At 47.8% G+C, this 21,312-nt stretch overlaps 1 protein-coding gene across 1 annotated transcript in view; it reads right to left on the reverse strand.

Moving 5' to 3' along the window:
- Window positions 1-13,820, reverse strand: part of LAGE3 (L antigen family member 3) — a 65,828-nt gene extending 52,008 nt beyond the window's left edge. Inside the window, exon 1 of the mRNA XM_069645224.1 lies at window positions 13,705-13,820. Within this exon, the coding sequence (XP_069501325.1) occupies window positions 13,705-13,814 (110 nt within the window). The 5' untranslated portion in view covers window positions 13,815-13,820. The remainder of the gene's footprint in view (window positions 1-13,704) is intronic.
- Window positions 13,821-21,312: the final 7,492 nt, after the last annotated feature.

Here is a 21,312-nt window from a genome sequence, read left to right on the forward strand (position 1 = left end):
ATCACTAGTTTCTTACACAGGGAAGAGGAAGTCGACAAAAGGTCATCCAAGGGTGCTCTTCGGTGAGGATGAGGAGGCAGATCTTGAGGGAACTTCTTTGGTGAGAATATTGGAACCTGACCGGTCGCACAAGTTGACTGATGTCAGGGTGTCCACCATGGGCCACAATGAAGACCATCAAGCTGGAGGAAGTATTCGCAGTGGGTAGACAGACCAGCAGACCATTCAGGAGGCATGTGGCCCAAAAAGGACAATTGTACGGAGCGTACGCCCATATTCCTACAATGTGGGCATTACTTGCCACATTCGGTTGACTTTTCCGCCAAGGGTCACACGTGTGGGTGATGTGGAGTGATTAATCACTTCACAAGAGTGTGCCGTGCCCCAGTGACGGCCACGCCATCGCAAGGCAATGCAAAGCCAAAGCAAGTTAATCAGCAGCAAAAGCAGAAGATCGCACAGGTAGGGCCGGCTGAAAAGGAAGATGAGCAGGTAGCTGAGGAAGAAGACGAGGAGGGCGTTTTCTTCATCTCAAGCGTACTTAAAATTGGAAAGAAGACTAAAAATTAATAAAGTTAGCCTAAATGTATAGTTCACATTAATGAAACAGACATTCCTGTCCTCATTGACACTGGTGCGTCAGTGAATGTAATGGAGTTCACTCACTACATTGCCCTGGATCATGCTCCCTCATTAAACAACGCCTGTGTGCGCATTTTTAATTTTGGTGGGAAGATACCCTTATCCCTAGAGGGCATGTTTGTGACGGCAGTACAACACGAAGGAGAGAAGATCAAAGCCAAGTTCTTCCTGGCAAAAGTGAGTGATGTAACGCTGCTTGGCTGCACAGCAGCTGAGGCGTTGAAAATTGTGAACTTCGCATTTGGAGTGAGGATGTGCAGTCGCTCATCGAGCGGTTCTAGGACATATTTGAAGCAACTGGCATGATGAAAGGAGAGCCTATTCATCTGCACATTGACAAGACAGTCCAGCTGATAGCTCTGCAACATCGGCGCATACCATTCCACTTAAGAGATCAGGTCAAGTTTGAATTAGAAAAATTGGTACAACTGGACATCGAGCCTGTGGACGGTTCCACCCCATGGGTCTCCCCGATTGTGGTGGTACGCATGTCTAAACAGCCTGATGCGATCCGCATCTGTGTGCACATGCGCCTTCCCAATATGGCCATAAAAAAGGAGAGGCACCTTGCGCCGACGATTGATGAAGTGGTTGCAGATCTGCAGGGAGATGCGTTTTTCTCCAAGCTGGATACCATCAGCTGGTCCTACACTGGGTGTCTGATTTTGTACAAAAAGACTGTATCTAAACGGTTGCATGTACAAAAGGTTCTACAAATGCTAGCACCAAGAGTTCGAACACCATAAATTCGAACTTTTGGTGCTAGCATTGCAGGTACATTTAAAAAAATAGAAACGCGGGGGCTGCAGGGTTTCCCCCGAAACACCCCGCTCACTATACTTAGCAGTATAGTGAGCGGGGGAAACCCCTGGAGCCCCCTGTAAAAGAAAAAAGGACCCTGCAGCGCGAGTTCCCGATCACGGAAGTGAAAGGGAACTGGCGTTGCAGAGACCCAGCCTGAAGAGAAGTGGGGTTTGTTTATGTTGGGGGTGTGGGTGGGGGTGTGTGGTGGGTGTACGTACGTATGTTCGCATGAGAAAGATGCAAACTTTTGGTAGTTCGCACCTTTCTCATGCAAACATTCCGGCCACAGTAAATTCAACTGCGGTCGGATCACGTGGATTTGCCGCCCCACTACATTTACCATGCATAAGGGTCTATACCGTTATAAGCAGTTGAACTTTGGTATGTCCTAGGCAGCAGAGGCGTTTCAAAACGCTGGGAGGGGTGCATTGGCACGCATTAAAGGAGCCATCAACATAAGTGACGATATTCTGTTTTTTTGCACGCTCGGAAGTGGAAGATCGATTGTTTGGAAAGAGCCCAAGAAAGAATTTGATCCTTGGGCCTAACCCCGAACAAGGAAAAGTGCATGTTCGTACAGCGGAAAATAGAATTCTTTGGCATCATATTCCAGACAGGTGGAATTTCGGCAGATCCCGCCAAAATACAAGACATTAAGAGTGCCAAGTCTCCAGAAAATGTGTCCGAAGTGTGCAGTTTCTGAGGCATGGTGTCATATTGCAGGAGGTTCATTGAGGGTTTTGCCACTTTATCAGAGCCTCTTCGTAATCTAATGAATAATGAAAATGTGTGGCAATGCACATCATTGGAGCAGACAGCGTTTGAAGACATTAAAAGGTGCCCTCACGGCAGAAAGCACAACAGCATTTCTTTGATCCAGGACAGTCCTCAGAGTTCATTGTCAGTCCAGCCCATTTGGCCTAGGAGCAGTACTGACTCAGTCCAACAGGAGAGAAGTTAAACTGGTGGCATACGCAAGCAGGGCCTTATCGTCAACGGAACAACGATATTCCCAAATTAACAGTGAGGCCTTGGCAGCGCTGTGGGGTTGCCGGCATTTTCATCTAGGGAAAACTAGTGACAGTGATTACTGACCAGAAGCCTCTTGTTCCCATCTTAATAGGGTCATCATCGAAACCACCAGCCTAGATTGAAAAATGGATGCTGGCCCTTTAGGAATACAAAATTAGCAACTTCTAAGGCCCATGGCAGGCCTCTGCACCCTCCATTACATCGGAGCCAGCATCCTGAAGATCTACGTGCGGCCAGCTCCTTGCACATGACACCCACAAAGCTGAAGGAGCAGCCTTGTTTCTGGGGTCCGTGCCAACCATTCAAAGAATGCTTCAGGCGCTCTTTATTTTCAAATTATTTGCCAGCCTGATTTGAAATACCTGCAGCAGCGTTCCCTTGCCCATTTTGAATATTGCGTGCCCAGCGCATTACTGGGTCTCACTTGGTCTTCTTTGTGTCCCAGTGCTTGGGCACACTTCCATCATTGCTGCTTCTTTCTCAGTCACCGGAGTGCCTGTGTAACTCTCACACCCAGAGTACTGATTCGCCCGACCTCCACCAAAAGGGCCAATCTGGGAAGCCAGCAGGCAAAAGCCACCCCCACCAAGGCCCACTTCTAAGGCCCCTGTCTGGGCCTGTCAGGGGCCAGAAGGTATCCCCCCTTGCTTCCACACCTCCGATCCACCCATCACAGAATTAACAAACTGCTTCCTGCATCCAAGACCATGAACAATGTGTCACCAGCTTGCCCCGGTAAACACACCGATCACCTGCCATGGGCAATAACTCTCCACCCAATTGCCTACGGACTATTGCCTCCCTTGGCTTACAGTCTCACTGCTAACGGTGTCCTCCTCCAACTTGCAATGGTTACTTACTGTACATCTAATTCCTGCTTTTTTTACCTGCTTCTGCTGCCTACTGTGCCTAACCCGGTTTAATAATGCTACACTGGCGCTCTTTGCCAAAGTCAAACCTCGTTGTGCTTTTTGAAATTGTTGCAAACCTCCATGTGTGTGCTATTCTAGTGCGTTGTGTGCAAAGTCAAACCTAGGTGTGCTTTTTTGACTACCCACTACCCCCGGCTGCTAGGCAGCCTGGTGAGCTGTCTCGTGCCAGTGCAGTATCTACTCCTGGCCCACTCCCTGCTCTACCTCCATCTATGGCTCTCTCGCCTCGCCTATCTACACTAACTGATAAGCTATCACCCATACCCTCTCTCACTAGGTCTGGAAGGAAAATGTTCAAAAAAGATCTCCTTTCTTGTAAATCTGCATTACCTATTGCAGACACCTATGTCAGTGCCACTTCCAGACACACTGACATCCTCTTTTCTGTCCTCTCTCCAGACCTATTGACTCTTTCTCACCCATTAATGGTTGCACTAGATGGGACGTTCTCTTGGCAGGCTTCTCATCCTCGAGTAGCATCATTAATGTCTATCACAAAGGCACTATCATGGCCCAGGGTCCTCAACCCAATCTCCTCCTCTTTGACCGGCGCCTCCTGTTTTATATCAACTTCCTTCCTGTTCCTGCTACTCATCCTTGCTCTCTCAGCACCTCCTTCACCTCCGATGGGTGTTCCACCCCCCTGTACCGTCCTCGGAAAACCTTTAAGGGTGGTGACCGGCTTCACTTAATGCTCGTTCTGCTATCAAATATTCTTCCGACATTTGCCTCTTCCTTGAAGACTTTGATCTCAACGCCCTCACTCTCACAAAGACCAGGTTCAATGCCAGCTCAGTCACCGTTTTTGACTCCCTTCTCCCAGATGGCTGCAAAATCCCAACTGCACTGGTGGTGGTGTAGCCTTGATCTTCCCCGAGTGGATCCCTTCTTCCCTTATACCCCCCCCAGCCCTACTCCTCCTTTGAAAGCCTGGTCTGCAAGCTTGGCATCTCTCCCACTTCCTCTTTGAACATTGCTACTATCTACAAGCCTCTGGGCCTCTTTACTTTCAGAATTGGCTGATTTCTCCTCCTCTCTCCTGACCTCTACCACCAATCTCCTCCTTCTGCGTGACTCCAGAATCCACCTAAAATCTTCAATCACGGCCTCCACGCTCTCCCGTGACCTCTGCACCTCACTCGCCTCCTCTAGTCTCCCCTCCGGCCCTACCCACTCGGCTGGACGCACTCCTGATGCTTTCATCCATTCTGATCTCCTTCTCTCTACCCCACTCCACCCTGCTATACTGGTGTAACCACACTCTCTTTACCTCTCGGCCCTCTGACCAAACCTCCCCCAGCTCTGCCAGCCACGTTTGCGGATATCCGTCCAATGAAACGAGTGTCAGTTGCTGGTTTCGCTTCTACCGCCCTCCTCCAACTTTTGACTCAACCATTGACTCTGCTTTCAACAATCTAGCTCTCGCCATCACTCACACTCTTGATATTCTTGCCCCCGTTATGAGATCTGCCTGAAACCTGCATCCAAGTCTAACACTTGGTATGACTCTGATCTAGCGCCTCTCTTTCTGCGTCTCTCTCGCTCTCTCTCTGCCCCCTCCCCCCGTTGCACAATCCAAATGTTCACGAGGCCTAGTAGGACCACTTTTTTTGTTCTTTGCTTATTCCATTGTCTTGCTGTTTTCCCTTGTTCCCCTTCCCATTGCTCTGTGGGCACTTTGAAGCACCATTTTCTTGATGTATAAGCCCCTTACAAATGCCCAATAAATAAAAAATAGTTCATCACCCGGAAACAATAATGCAGCATACTATTTGTCCTGACACCCTGCCCCCCGCTCAATGGAGGAGGAAGCCAAGACTGAAGAGTTTATGAGGATGATCTCCTAGAGCATAATCTCAAACTCCATTTCAGTTGAAGAACTCAGACTTACGTCTGAGAATGAGGGTTTCCAGGCGATGAGGACTGCCATCACCAAAGGCGAGTGGAAGCCTGTACTGGAGAGCTTAGATAAGTGCACAGAGAATACCCGGATGTCATTGGAGCAGTTGTGGCACATCAAGAGTGAACTGTATTTCACAGAGAATGGGGTACTACGGTAATCCCGGATGGTGATACCATCCAAACTCATTGTCAGAGTCATCACTTTGGTTCAGTATGGACATCAGGGGACAGCAAAGATGAAGACTTGCCTGAAGATGAAGGTATAGTTTCCTGGGCTGGAGCAGCACGTAGAGGAGTTTGTAAAAAGTTGTGTTTGGCATCAGGCTGCAGCTTCGGTGCAGAAGAAGCCCAGAATTGTGTCAATGCCGCGCCGTTGTACGCCATGGGAGGTAGTACACATCGACTTCGATTCCACCAGCAAGGACACCGACTTTCTGGTCATGGTTGACCAATGGTCCAGATACCCAGAGGTTGAATTTGAGATCTCCATCGCCCTCTACAGGGTACTTGCCTTAAGAGAGCGTTATATCAGTTCCTACTGGAATAATCGCACCACGTCTCATTTTTCAACTCGAATGCCCCCCGGCCAAAGCATTATTTCAGAGGTGCCCTTGAGGTTTCATCCCAGATTTCAGAGCCACGGAGCTCTCGCGAGATTCATGATCAGGCAGTGGCTGTGAGAGGAGAAGGGCCAATGATGACGAGAACACAAGGGGAGTGTGCGAGTACCCAGTAGCATTAGGAGATGCCGTGTTGGTGAAGTCTATACTTCCGGCAAGGGAACTATCTCTGACCTACGAACCAGACGCACTCCAAGTAGTAGATGTGAAGGTATCGATGGGGACGGCGTCAAATGGACATGATACAGTGGGCTTGGTAAGAAACTGAAATGTCAGCGGGTAGGGGGATTCCTGAAACGACATGGTGTACAATAGGCCCTGTTACAAGAAACTCATATGGTGAGGAAGGACTTGGAACTAACTGTTCAAGAGGTGGTGGGGAGGGAGAGTAGTGGGAACGACTTACTCAAAATACGCCTGGGGGGGTTCTGATCTGATCTAGGTGGTGGCAGGGGTTCCTATTCAGGTGAACAAGGTACTGACTGATGAGTTTGGAAACTCAGTGGTTCTCCTCTGTACAATGGAAGGTAGGGATCTGTGTGTGATACATTTTTACACTCTCAATGTAGACTTCCCGTCGGTGATGCAGCTGGTGGGGGGGGGGATACCGGAAAGGACCATTTGTATGGGGAGGAGATTTTAATTTGTCTCTTAGATCCAGGACTAGATGGTACGGGGAAATCGGGCCTAATGAAGCAGCAGGCGGCATCATCCCTGCAGAAGATTGTTGGAGATCTAGGCTTGGTGGAATTGTGGCGGGAGGCACATGGACAGGAGCAAGACTACTCTTATTTCTCTGGTGTGCATGGGTCCTACTCACGCCTGGATTCCATCTTTGTGGGGGCGGAACACTTTCACTTGTTTGGGGAAACAACGTATTTGGGGAGGGATCTCTTGGATCACTCACCCTCGGTAACATACTTGGAGGGAGTGCACAGAGATCGTCAGTGATCTCGTGGTGCCTTTCAGTTACGGCACTAGAGGATGTGGCATTTGTGGGGACACTGCGGGAAGACATAGTATGTTTTTTTGGGGGAAACAAAGGTTCAGTGGAAAGACCGGGGACCCTGTGCGAGGCGTTTAAGGCTACGATTAGGGGGACTTGTATATCTAAAACGACAGGAGTGAGGGCACTGCAGGACAAGCTACTAAAATTGGAGGGGGTGGTATCCAAACTGGAGAAAGAGGTGGTGCGGGAGGGACGGTGGCGGAATTAGCGAAGACCTTAGTTTCTCATCAGGAGACACAGGAATCACTATCCAAATTTGTTCGGAGCAAACGGGATTTACGAATTCACGCGGAAGGGGATAAGGCAGGACGTCTATTGGCCTGGTTGATTTGTCGGGAACAGCCCCGACACATCATAACACAAGGTAGGCAGTAATCCGGGAAATAGTGAAGGCATGTACTTGGTCTAAGATGCAGAGGAACTCTTCGACATGGTACAACTGCCAGTCCTGACAAGAGATCTAAGGCATAGATTGGAGGAGCCCATTGAAAAATCTGAGATAATCATGGACCGCAATGCCCAGTTTAAGGATAGATCCCCAGGAAGTGATGGTTTTCCGGTAGAATTTTACTGTAAATATGAGGACCTCCCGATTCCCCGACTTAAGAAAGTCTATGATGAGGCATTTGGGATGGGATCTCTCCCAGAGTCCATGAGAAAGGCAGTAATAACGGTCTTGTTGAAGGAAGGTAAGGACCCATTAGACTGTGCATCCTATCGCCCAATTTCACTATTGAATGTCAATGCAAAGATCCTGGGCAAGGTATTGGCTACCAGACCATCGGGGGTGGCTCCGCTATTGGTGCATCCGGATCAGTGCGAATTTATTGGAGGACGTAGCACCACAGTGAATTTATACCGCATACATCATGTGATGGATAAGGTCAAAGATTCCCACAAGGACATGGCGTTTGCCTCTTTCGACGCCATGAAGGCCTTTCATTGCGTGGAATGGGAATTTGTTTTTAGGGTGCTTGGAGGCTATGGATTTGGGGACAACACCTGCCAATGGCTGTGACTTCTCTATAATAAGCCAATGGCAAGGGAGAAGACGAATGACTGGGTATCACTGCAATGGACGCGACAGGGGTGTACAGTCTCCCAAATATTATTCTCAATGGTACTAGAGCCATTGGCACTATAACTCAGGAAAGAGATGAGAGAGGCAGGGATACTGGTGGGCGGAGTAAGACACAGTCTCCCTTTACGTCAGTGACTTGTTGCTATATGTGAGTAACACGTTGGAAAACTTGCCGATACTGTTGGAGGTATTGAGTCTTTGCCAGAAGCTATTAGGCTTCTGTATAAATAAGGAAAAGTCACTGCTATTTCTGTTGGGGGGCCTTCACAGTCAGGATCTCACTACACACCCGGACTGGGGAATCAGGTGGAAGGGGGAGTCATTTCGATATCTGTGCATCCAAATCTTCCACAGTATGGACGACACCTTTGTATATAATACGGGTAAGAGCACTGTCGGGAATAGGAGATTCAGTCCAATTCTGGAAGAAGTTACATATATCTTTAATGGGAGGGTAGCATTGTGTAAAATGGTCATTGTTCCAAGACGTCTCAACTATTTTTCTACTATTGCCTATGGCATTAAGAAGGCATTTTTCAAAAGGCTGGATGAGCAATTTGGGGAATTGTTGTGGAACACAGGGAGGAGAAAGGTCTCGCTGGTAAACTTGCGACACCTGTGCCTGGAGGGGACCCTCAATTTACCGAACTATGAATGGTACTTCATGGCAGCACTACTGCAAGTGGTGCTAGCATGGGCAGAAGCGAATGGGGAACTGTTGTCAGGCTTACTGGGGGACCTCCCGGCCCATCTAACAGGCGTAGAACTACTGTGGGGTACGGTTGGAGGGAAGGGAACTACTTACATATTCCGAGTGGTGCGGGAGATCTGGAAGAAACTTCTGGGGAGACTACGGATGCCAGGGTTATATTATGCTGATTTGCCATGAGTGCGGACTGGGAACTCTGATCGGCAATACAACTTATAGGGTTCTCGAGCCAGATGGATAAGGGATGTCGGTCAGTGGGTGATCTGTTTGAGGGTGGAAAGTTGATGTTGTTTGAGGAATGGGGGATATGGTATGGAGTCTCCAGAGGGCAATTCCTCACCTATGGGTCAGCGACAAGGCAGCTAGCCCCATATGGACAGACATCCCAGAGGAACCCGCCACTAATCCACTGATGCAGGTGTTGCTCACGCAGGGGGAAAGAAGGGCTAGGGTTTCTTGACTATCAGGCACTTCGAGGGCTGTTCACCCTGGGGGAGCTGACGGTTAAGACCAAGTGGGAAAGAAACATAGGGGACCAAATCTCGAAGGCAGACTGGGGTACAATGTGGCAACAGTTAAAGTCTCAAGAAATGCTAGATTTCAACTGATTCAGTTTAACATCTTGCATGGGGTATATGTGGGCTGAACCAAATTGCAAGTAATGAATAGTGCCTCGAGTAGCGCTTGTTCGAGGTGTGGGGTAGGTCCGGAAGGGATCTGGCACATGTTGTGAGGATGCTCAATGACTGAACGCTATTGGCAGGCAGTGAGCTCCAAGATAAATGAGCTGCTCAATTCAAGTTTTGAATGTATCCCGAGAATATGCCCATAGGGCTAATACCGGCGGGGAGGGCGGGAGGCACAAAGTGCGATGGTGACTGGCTCAATGTATGCTGATATTAGCAAAAATAGAGGTAACCATTGCCTGGAAGAAACCCCAGGGCCCATCCTTGATGCAATGGAAGACTGATATCCATAGGTGGGGAATGGCAGAGGTGGACATTTTGCAACAGAACGGGACCTGGGTTGGAGGAGGGGGGTGGTGGTAGATTGGAGCCAGCTGTTGAATGAACTGAACTCCTTGATGGACTTGAAACCTCCGTGAGTGGCGGGGCAGGGTTGCAATGTTCGGGGGTTGGGGAGAGCAAGGAATTGAAGGGGGCAGAGAGGGTAATGGCAGTATTGGTTGGGAGGGATCGGGGGTCTGACAGGCCGGCCATGTAGCAATATTGGATGTTCAATCTTCTTTCCTGGGTTGTATTGAAGAGAGGGGTAAATGTCATCAATGTACTCTGACCTCTAAATAAAAAGTTGAATAAACAGATGTTTCAAAAAAAATGGACACGATACAGTGACACGGAATTCGTGTTTCTTTCAGAAATGGGGAATTTTGGCAGATGAAGTACCAAAGGGTCATCTCACTTGTGGTGTATCCAGCAACCATGGTGGGGTCCAGATGGATGATGCAGATCAGAGTGATTATTTTAGGTCCATGGAAAATGAGGTGGTCCCGGTACAGCAAGAAGAATGGCCTAGGGTGATAGTAGAGGACCGAAGATATCCCCTCATGGAGTCTCGTGGACGCCCACCATACTTACAAGACTATGTGCTTGACGATTAGAACAGTGGCACAGAAATGGAATATACACTCTGGGTTGTAGAGGACCGAAGATATCCCCTCATGGAGTCTCGTGGACGCCCACCATACTTACAAGACCATGTGCTTGACGATTAGAACAGTGGCACAGAAATGGAATATACACTCTGGGTTGTAGAGGACCGAAGATATCCCCTCATGGACTCCCACCATACTTACAAAACTATGAGCTTGACGATTAGAGCAGTGGCACAGAAATGGAATATACACACTGGGTTATAGTTACATGTTCTGTTTGAAGTTTCACTGTTTTGCTTAACGTTATAAAAAAGGAGGAGTGTGGCGTGGTCTCTTTAAGGGACATGGTCAAGGCCACGTCATGACGTGATCCCAATAAATGGGCGTCACCTAGGGCAGTGCACAAGCAGGACCCGGAAAACAAAGACATGTGTCTGCATACTCATTACTGCACTCAGTGGCTGTGTTCCCCGAACCCATCCCCCCCCCAAAAAAAAAAAAAAAAAAGAGTACACTGAGCTAAAATGTGGTTATGTCTTATCGATGTCCAAATGGGAATACAAATGCATGGTTTACCAGAAACGTACATAAACGTCCTTGGGCGTACGTAAATGTCCTACGTTGTACATGTTTGAGTAAAGTGATCATTAAAGGGATGGTCTAGTAAAAAAATTTATTTAAAAAATAGATAGGCCACATAAAAAAAAAAAATACTAGCATCCTTTGAAAACTTCCTATGTAAAATTTTGAGCTATTCAAGCTCAAAATTCGAAAAAGCAAGCACAGGGGCGCAGCCATTTTGTGAAATGGAGGCCCTCCTGTGCTGGCTTTTGCTTTTGCTGCACTAATGAAGGAAAAGCCAGCCAGCTGTAGTAAACAAAGTCTACCGCTGGGTGGCTTTCCCTTCATTAGTGCCGGGACTCGGAGGACGTGGACCGGAGACCAGAGCAGGAAAACTGCAGCTGAATCTCGGTAAGTGCTATTTATTTTTTTTACAAAAAATAAGCACTAGCTGCGTTTTTTTTTCTAAGTTTACCGGGCTGGAGGAGCCCGGAAAACTTAGAAATAAAACCGCAGCTTTAAAAACGTTGTATTTATGTTTGCGGTCGCTTTTGAAGCGACCGCAAACAAACTTTATTGTGTTGGAAAACGCTGCAGTTTTAAAATCGCAGCGTTTTCCAACACAACCGCGTTGTGTCTGCCTGAATCTGCTTTACCATTTGGGGCTCTCGGGCTCCCGGTGGGGAGCCCGAGAGCCCCAAATGGAAAAGCAGATTCAGGCAGACACAATGCGGCATTGCGGAAAACAACCGCGTTGTGTCTGCCTGAATCTGCTTTCCCAATTGGGGCTCTTGGGCTCCCCACGGGGAGCCCGAGAGCCCCAAATGGGAAAGCAGATTTAGGCAGACAACGCAGCATTTAGCATTTCACATTTGGGGCTCTCGGGCTCCCCACGGGGAGCCCGAGAGCCCCAAATGGGAAATCAGCTGCAGGTAGAAACACACGCGGCATGTAAGCATAACCGCGTGTGTTTCTGCCTGCTGTGGCTTTCACTTTGGGTCTCCGGTGCTCACCGGAGACCCAAAGTGATAGCCACAGCAGGCAGAAACACACGCGGTTGTGTTGGAAAACGCTGCGGTTTTAAAACTGCAGCGTTTTCCAACACAATAACGTTGTATTTATGTTTGCGGTCGCTTCAAAAACGGCCGCAAACATAAATACAACGTTTTTAAAGCTGCGGTTTTATTTCTAAGTTTTCCGGGCTCCTCCAGCCCGGAAAACTTAGAAAAAAAAATGCAGCTAGTGCTTATTTTTTGTAAAAAAAATAAATAGCACTTACCGAGATTCAGCTGCAGCTTTCCTGCTCTGGTCTCCGGTCCGCGTCCTCCGAGTCCCGGCACTAATGAAGGGAAAGCCACCCAGCGGTAGACTTTGTTTACTACAGCTGGCTGGCTTTTCCTTCATTAGTGCCGCAAAAGCCAGCACAGGAGGGCCTCCATTTCACAAAATGGCTGCGCCCCTGTGCTTGCTTTTTCGAATTTTGAGCTTGAATAGCTCAAAATTTTACATAGGAAGTTTTAAAACGGAGGATGCTAGTATATTTTTTTTATGTGGCCTATCTATTTTTTAAATAAAAATTTTTACTAGACCATCCCTTTAAATCCAAATGTGTGCTGTCCTGGCCATATCACTGACCCAATGTTTTTAGTTTTCGGCTACTAGTTTACGCTGTCAGCGCTGCTGCCTAGAAGCTAAAACTATTGGCCTGGGAAGTGAAGATAGCAGAGAGATGGTACATGAAGAGGGACACAAAACCTGTGGGGTGTGTTTTTATTTCTACCTACCAATTGACCATCTATGGCCACACTGCCATCCACTACCTATACCGACCCATCCAAAACAACCTCCCCCTGCATCTCTTTCAGCTAACTTTATTGGCAGCGGACCACTCACACCTAGTCACTTAACAGCTGCTCACTCACTAGCACTACTCTCTTTGGTGCACCTATCACTTAGCCCCCCCACCCCCACCATCTTCCCTTCTCTCTCTCTCTGCACTTCCACACTTGGAATGCTCACAAGGCCTAGTAGGTCTGCCTCTATCTTTCATTGTTATATTTGCTTTTCATGCCCATGTTCCTCCCTGTTGCCCTTTGAAACACAGTGTACTTGATATATAAGCACCTTACAAATGTACAATAAAATGAAAAATAAATGTGCTTTTAAGTGGATGCCAGTGTTAATTCTAGGCAGTCTTCTGAAAGGCAATGGCTTAATTTCAGCAGGAAACAAGCTCCTGACCTAATAAAAAGGTCTTAATCAAAGATTTGCTCCAATCTAATCCATGCACTGAATACTTAAAAAACAAGCATTGGCAAAGCAACCCGTTTTTGCTCTTGTTAAAAGGCATCCGACAGTAACAAGAAGCTGACTATCCCTTGCTTGTCTTTAAAAAAAAAAAAACGTTAAGTACCTTCTTGTTCTTCTGTGCACAACACATACAACCATGTTTAGGATAATACAAAATTGATAAAAGACGCAATTGCAACAACCCGAACAGAAAGACCAGGGACATCTCTGAGTTTTGTATCTTTAAATTAAAGAGTTTCAGAATCATAACCAATCAGAGGAGTCCGCCCACCCTGCTTCCCACCCAATCACCGCGCTTTGCTCACCCAGCCGCAATGCGCGCGCCCCATGCTTACGCAGCCTGTGCCACCATTTACCGGGCAGTCATTTTGTTCGTACAGCTAACTATTCTTTTAGTCTGCGCATCACATTTTACTGTTATATCGAAGGGCCCGAGAAGCGTTTCCGCCTTGGAGGCCGCCTTTTGTCGACAGCACCATAAGGATACAAGCTCAGTCCTGGTTCGCCCTCCATCGCTGGCGTCTGCACTGAATGCCAGACCCCGCCCTCTATAATGAGCCACAAGTTAACTTCCGTAGCGTGGTGCGCCTCGCCCATCCCCCACCAGCGGGAGGAGGGGCATGAGTGGGGCGGTGCTCCGAGGTGCAGATACGAAGTTTCAGGCCGTCACTTTAAGTGGCCGATTTTGACACCCCCAAATATCAATTCCCAATGGACGCGCTATGTCCAGATTAATACCCAAGCTCGTCTGAATGTTTTTCAAAGCGTTCACTCCCTTGTTTCCACATTTGTTTAAAATGCCCTTTATATCCGAACCGCAGGAGTTAAACCCATCGTACCAACCATGCTTGGAATTATGAATTTGAACTGTTAATATAAGTTATCAAGCAAAGCGAATTTACCGGGAAGGTATAGCGATTCCGAAGGTGGGCTCACGTCCCCCCAAAAAAGTGAGGCCGGGCTCATTAACATACGCACAGGGACTGAATTATCTTGAAGTGAAATAGCAAATTTAATTCAACCGGCCTTCCTTAATACAAATGAGCATTGTCTTTCAAAAAATGAATCATTAGTAACCAAAAAATAACCAGATAGAGGAGATTTTACCATAATACTGCTGGCAAAGTATAAAAGGTGAACGAAAAAAAAGCCTGTTGTAACGAACAGGTAAACCACGTGCACTATTAACGGACCTATTCCGTCAAATGTCACAGGCGTATTACCTTAAGTCAATATGTCTATTTACAAAACAAAGTTTAATTACATAGTCACACAAAATAATTACTAGACAGCCCAGTGCGATAACAAGTAAAAAGTACAGAAAGTGTATCAAAACAAGTATTCAGTAATGTCAAAACAATTGGTACAGCTTAATGGTACAAATTGTTATGGGGCCCAGCACCATGCTGAGATGCTGGGGTCACCCGGATTTACTTGATGTGGCAGGGCAACTCCCTGAGAGGGTTTGTGGCACAGCCTGGGTGCTGGAGCACCATGGATGCCTGGAGCATCCAGGGTGGTGGGTGCCTGGGCTGGAACCAGGGCACCAGGCTGGTCTGGGGGGCCCAGACCAGCTAGGACCTGCAGGGTTGTGTTCACACAGCATGGGGCCTGCTGGCCAGGGCCACAGGACTGTGATCACACAGTGTAGGCCTGCAGGCCCACAATGAGAGACTGACACAGATATTCCATGGTTGGAGTCTGCAGCCGTTCTCCTGCACGTGCCTTCATGGGCTCCTTTTATTAGCTTGGGCCATGACAGAGTCATGGCCCATCTTAAAGGCGCAATACACGTGGGTGACACACATCCCCTTAAAGGGGCAATACACATTGGAGGGTCATACATAACACTCCTCCTTTTTCATAAGGAACAAAACAAACGTTGCTGAAACATACATGAATCCCACCCGTTACAGAACGACAAAGTACTTATCACTTTAGACATTGCGGGGTAGACAGATGGTATGATATGCCACTGACACATACATAGCTACTCAGGTAGTTACACAACACATACTAGCCCATTCTAAACATACTCAGCGTGTGACAGTCGTGGTTGATGAGCTGAAGGTGGAATCTAGGCAGTTCTACCAACGTTTACAAAAACCCCTTATTAACCTGGGGTTCGGAACTACAACTATGGCAAAAGACGCAATGGTTGGCGGCTGGCACTATATGCACACCTAGTAACTGCGGGATCACAGCTTCATATTATTGTTCTTTACTGAGACCACTTTAAGCATTTAGCTACTATGCAGGTCACAGCATCAAAACACACAAGTGTACTGAGTCCTCTTTAAGCAATTGCAGGACTGCAGGAGACAAGTTTGTTTTCCATCGGTGTCTGTTCAGGAGTCACTTCCCACGTCCAGGTCCATTGATGGTACAGTTCACGGCAGGCAAAGCCGCACCTGGCGGGTACAAGGGGCCATACCGGCATAGTCCCTTGATGTTATGGGCACGGTAGCAAGACGCAGATCACGGGTGTCCAGGCTGCTCTATGTAACTTTGACAGGGCACGGGGTGACTGTACATCATACACCCCCTTCTTCAGCGATGTTCCCCCAGTCAGGAGTGTCTCTTTCCTCCAGGGGCGCAGCAGGGCGCACAAGCACTCGTGTTGAGCTGCAACCCATTGCTTGCCCGAAGCACTGGTCCTTGGTGTTGGGGGCCAGGGCTGCATGGTTCGTTGGTCGAACAAGTTGTCGGCTGAACTCGGGGGGCCGGCAGGTACCTCTCCCAAGCCCACATTGGCCTGTTCCTTCAATAGCGTGGCATGCAGGGTGACATTAGCGGCAGGCAGTCAGGGCCACATGTAGGGCAGATTGGGTGTTTGTGGTGGCTCGGTGTTGGGGCCACTTACAGGACAGGCAGGATGACGCTGGTGGCAAGGTGCTGAGGCCACTGCCCCTTGCGTCCCCTTGCGGGTATGGGCTGTCTCTGGTGAGCTGGGTGACACTGGTATTGAGTTAGCCAGGGTATGTGCGGTAGTGGGGCAGACTGGCTAACACTGGTGGCAGGGTGTTGGGCCACTTGCTGCCTAGCTCTCTCCATGGCCTGTAAGCGACTTCAATTCAACACTACAGCTAAGTCAATGCCTAGTCTGGGATGCTGATGGAAGCCCTTATTGATGTATTTTTATGTCCAGTTCGTTTACTCTGGATGACAACCCTTATATAACACCCCTCTCTCAGAATCCCCCTGACCCCGCTGAGCCAAGAAGTAGGTTTGTTTTGCAAATTTAAAAGGTTTATTTGAAAATTAAACAATATATATCTATCACACTTTTATAGTTAATTAATATTTGATATCACACTTGAGAATATTTTGTTGATCAACAATGGATAATGTTATAGTGGCACACTCTTTTTAATGGCTTAGAAGTTGATATAGAGAGGATAAAGTAGCTGAGAATGCTTTTATGGCTTCAAGGACAATGCAATGATGAATGAAAATGCAGTACAGAAAATAAACTTGATATGACTTCAACAAAAGACAATGTAATCACTTTTCTTTGACAATTCACACCCCCCCCCCTTTATGCAAGGTAAAGAGATGGAAGGAAAGCACACAGTTCTCAGGAATGCAATCAAATATAATTCAGTTCCCCCCTAGCAAGCTTAGAGGAAAACAGGTAGAAGTTTTAAACACAGGCAATATACTTTGATGTGGTATGCAAAGAAGTGAAAAATATGCTAAAATGATTTTAATTCCCTCTAGAGGTTTAGGGTGGGTGACAGCTACTTTGTATTAGTTCAGGATCACTTTAGCAATGCTCTATGAATGATTGTCAGGTTGCAAACGAATTTCAGCAAAGGAAAGCAAGGACAAATCTTTTTACACGTGGCTGAAATTAAGCAAAATGTCAAATCGCGGCAAATTTAGTCGCGTGCGTCGAGCGCAATTACGGAGGGAGTATGAGGAGTAGCAAGTCAGTTTAGAGCTTGTTGGAAAGCTTAGAACCTCAGCTTCAAAATAAAAGTTAAATCTCGCTTCTTTCACAAACGGTTACGGAGATACGACCGATTTAGTAAAGGTAGTTTTTCAGATTTGAAATTTTAAAGCTCAGAATGACAGATGACAGTTTTCAGGTTTAAAGATGACAGAATGACACGATTCTAGGAGGCAGTTCTAAATAGGTTAAAATAGTTTGGATTAGATTATTTTAAACTAAGAGATTGGGTTTTGCACAGTTCTGGCGGTACTCACACTATATTTTGGACAGGAATGCGACTTCGCCACGGATCGGGTCAGTATTGGACTGCGGTTCCCTCGCCACGGACGGTCTCGGCCTGGTTCTGCTCACTGGATAATTCTACCTTCTGGGTCAGCTCTGCTAGCGGCACTACACAGCGGTCTGGATCTCTGGTTCTGACAAAAGTTCTCGTCACTGCACGGCGGTCTGGTCTCTGGTTCTGACAAAAGTTCTTGGCAAAAATTCAAACAGCTCGCCCGGCTGTTGAATAGTTTGCAAATGATTCGGAGGCCTGCTGAAAAAGGATTCAGCTTGTGGATTCAGGCCTCTCTGCTACAAATTCTGGAGTTAATTTCTGGTCTCTGGAGATTGATGGATTTGAAGTCTGGATCTCTGGATGTGAAGTCTGAAGTCAAAATGCTCTGCAGAAAGTGAAAAAGACCGTCCTATCTGGCTTCCAGTGGCTCTTTTTATGTGTTTAGAAAGTGGGTGGGTCGGCTGATTCTGCATGCCCAACCCTCTCAACTTATCATTGGCCAGTTCCTCCTCTCTTCCTTGATTGGGGGAACTGGGTTGTGAGTCAGAGTGATGAGGTAGGTTTATGGTCAGAGGATCCTCCCCTTGTCAAATTGCACACAAATCTATTTCTGATCCAAATACATATTTATCTATGTACCATTTTTCTAATATTATACGTCCAGTTAACATATTTTCTGTAGCACCAAACCATCCGATCCCTGTCTTTGTAAGATGTCGTGTCCACTTATGACAGAATTCTGCCCTTTTCATCCAGATCACGACCTCTAAACCTTTCCAGATTTTACACAAATGTGCACCAGGGATATGGGTTTCAGATGATAAAGTGTCAGATTTTTAACATGCATACATTTGGAGTAACAACCTTTTTTTCCGCTGCTATCCCCAAGAACATACCACAGGGTCCTAACACCTCTTAAAAGGTGCACAGAAAAATCACAAGAATGATGATGTTATTTATATAATTTTTACAAGTCCGCACTATGAATTATCCATCTTTTTAAAATTATGCTCTGGCCCCAAAGGGGTGTGGTTTTCCAAAGCACATGGTGGAATTTCTGGTTTATCCACTTCCCCCCAAGCTCAGCTTGCTCACAGATGCCCCTCCCAGTTTCTCCCAAGAGGAAGCCATTTTACGACCCCCCCAATATAACATTTGCCTGAGTCCAGGACAGGGCTTTGTTCAATTTCCTGCAGTCTGCAGGTACCACTCCCCTAATTCAATCAGAGAGGTGTCATCTCCTTTTGGAAGGGGCAGCAGGATGCAGCCAGGCCTGGGAACACAGCTGCTGAATTCCCTCTCCTGTCGGGGGTAGTTGTCAGGCAGAATCCAGTTTCATTAAGCCAGGCTTCAGCTAAATGTCACTTTTGTTCCCAGTTTTTCTTCATTCAAATCAAACTTACAATTTTTACACATGCAGCTAGAATGCTGATTCTAAGTTCAAAACTATGACATTTAACAGTTGCAAACTATGTGGCACTCAAAAGTAGGCCACTCATTTAATTTAAACATTTCGATTTTAGTGGTTTTAAATCCAATTTCAGTTAAGCTGCTGACATCCACAGCTCAGCCAGTTTTGTTATAAACATTGTTTTGGGCTCTTCTTCTTTCCAGATTTTGTATGCACACAAAACGTCATTCTGCCAGATGTCTGCTGGTGTTCAGTAAGATTTTTGAATATCTGCAATGTTTGAAATAGGCATTTTGAGCTTGCATTCAGGGAAACAAAGGTGATTTTAAAGCGCTTTTTTAGCCAACCGGCACTGCTGTTTTTCCTTTGGCACACATTTCACTCATGGCACTCCTGGCCCATCATGCTTGCACTGGTGGGTGGCAGGTTAGGCAACCATTTTGGTGTGCGCACAAACTGCGCGGTTTTCCCGGATTCTGGCGCAACTGTGGGCTTTTCCGCCATCTTGGATTTTCTAAGCCCACAGCACCAAATGCTGCAGCTTAATAGTCCAAACGTGGGTCAGGACACCCAACAGGCCATAGGAGGCTGTCTTGGGATTACCTGGCAGTGTAGATCTCCTCTTGTGCCACGTTTGAGCATGCTGGTGGGAGGTCCACCTTAGACACATAGTGGCCATTGTTGGTGCTGTCTTGGAGCACTTTCTTATCCGCTGCATTTGGGTCCGGGATCATTGCCAGTCCTCAGGAGTGTCCCAGGGTTTCTGCTGCACTTCCTGGGGACATGCGGGGAGCGCCTGGATAGAGCGTTTTACTTTCCTCTTTTGATCTGCTCCCCACCGATCTGATGCACTCACTGCCAGTGGCACAGGGTATTTGCTGTTCAGGGCTCGCTCTTTATTCTCCTTCATGGCCAGGCTTGGGCGTTTGCTTCCTTTGCCCCAGATCCGGCATGGAGCATGCATCTTTACTTTTATCACCGCCACGCGGCCCAGGCTTTTCAGAGGGCCATGCTTTGTTTGTATCCGCTCCGGCAGGGAGCATACATTTTTCCTTTTTTCTCTTTCCTCCAGGGGCACAGTCACACTCACCTCCCGCGGCCCGGGATGTTACGAGTGCTATTACTTTATTCTGCTCCCGACCGGAGCACTCAGTTTCATCACACCGCCGGGCCCGGTATCACTGTGGGGGCTCCGATGGCACAAACACCACACTGTGCTGTTGCCTGCAGGGGCGGTGGGGCACCTGTCCTACGCTCTGGACCAGAGCATGATGTCGTCTGCTGGCCGCATGCTGGCTCCCTCTTTGCGGCTGCGGCCGCACCATTTTCCTCCCCCCAATGGCGGATGATGCAGCGGGGGTTGCAGGCTGGCTTCCTCTTCGTGGCTGCGGCCGCACCATTTTCCTCTTCCCCCACGGCAGATGATGCCGCGGGGGGTTGCAGGCTGGCGTCCCCTTCGCGGCTGCACCATTTTCCTCTCCCCCATGGCGGATGATGCCGCGCGGGGTTGCAGGCTGGCTTCCTCTTCGTGGCTGTGGCCGCACCATTTTCCTACCCCCACGGAGTATGATTCTGCAGGGGGTTGCAGGCTGGCTACCTCCCTGGCTGCACAAGCACCCTCATTGCAGAGGGCCATGGCCAGAGAGGATCGCAGGCAGGGCTCCTCTAATGCCCTGGCTGTCCCTTCCTTTCTGTGAGGGGCAGTTCCACTCTCCCTTTTCAGCAGCGGCCGCTCCAGTTCTTGACGGGGGGGCCCACAATTCTTTATTTGCGGTGGGGGTGCTCCGGGGGGAAACAGCATACCTCACACCTGGTGTGAGGAGTTCCTTCTTTCTTCGCGGCCATGCCCACGGATCGAGGAGCTGGAAACACGCCCCTCGTCCGCCTGTGTTATTTGGGTTTCCATGACAGTGTTAGTGGAGCACTCACAGAAGTGAAGCACTACCCTAATGCTTGTGGTAACCATACCAAATTATTGTGCTTGCATCGTATACCTTGTGCCATGTAGATCATACAGTCCAAGGCGCTCACACTTGATTTCTGGCATATAAAAGGATAGTGGGGCAGCAGACTGGCAACACTGGTCGGGTGCCCCTCATCTGTATAAGTAACTAGGGTAACTATGGCAACACCTCTTGCACACTCGCATCTGCAAAGTGTCAGCGCGGCGGCCATCTTAACATGCATACCCGATCATTAAAAGCATGGTATTCCCCCACCATTACATGATGGCAATATCTCCTAGGCTGATGAAAACGTATGTCATGTTAGACCAGTACATTTTTGTAAACATGAAGTATACAGCATATGTCATGTTAGACCAGTCAATTTTAGTGAAAAGTGAGGCATACAGCTGGGAAATTTACTACAGCAAACCCAAGATTACAACATCCTGTTTGAGTTGGCCCTAAAGTATGTCTTGGTCCCATTCATCATGGAGGAGTAGTCCTCC

This window comes from Ambystoma mexicanum, chromosome 2p (genome assembly GCF_040938575.1).
Source record: "Ambystoma mexicanum isolate Mex_15411 chromosome 2p, UKY_AmexF1_1, whole genome shotgun sequence".
Taxonomy (NCBI): domain Eukaryota; kingdom Metazoa; phylum Chordata; class Amphibia; order Caudata; family Ambystomatidae; genus Ambystoma; species Ambystoma mexicanum.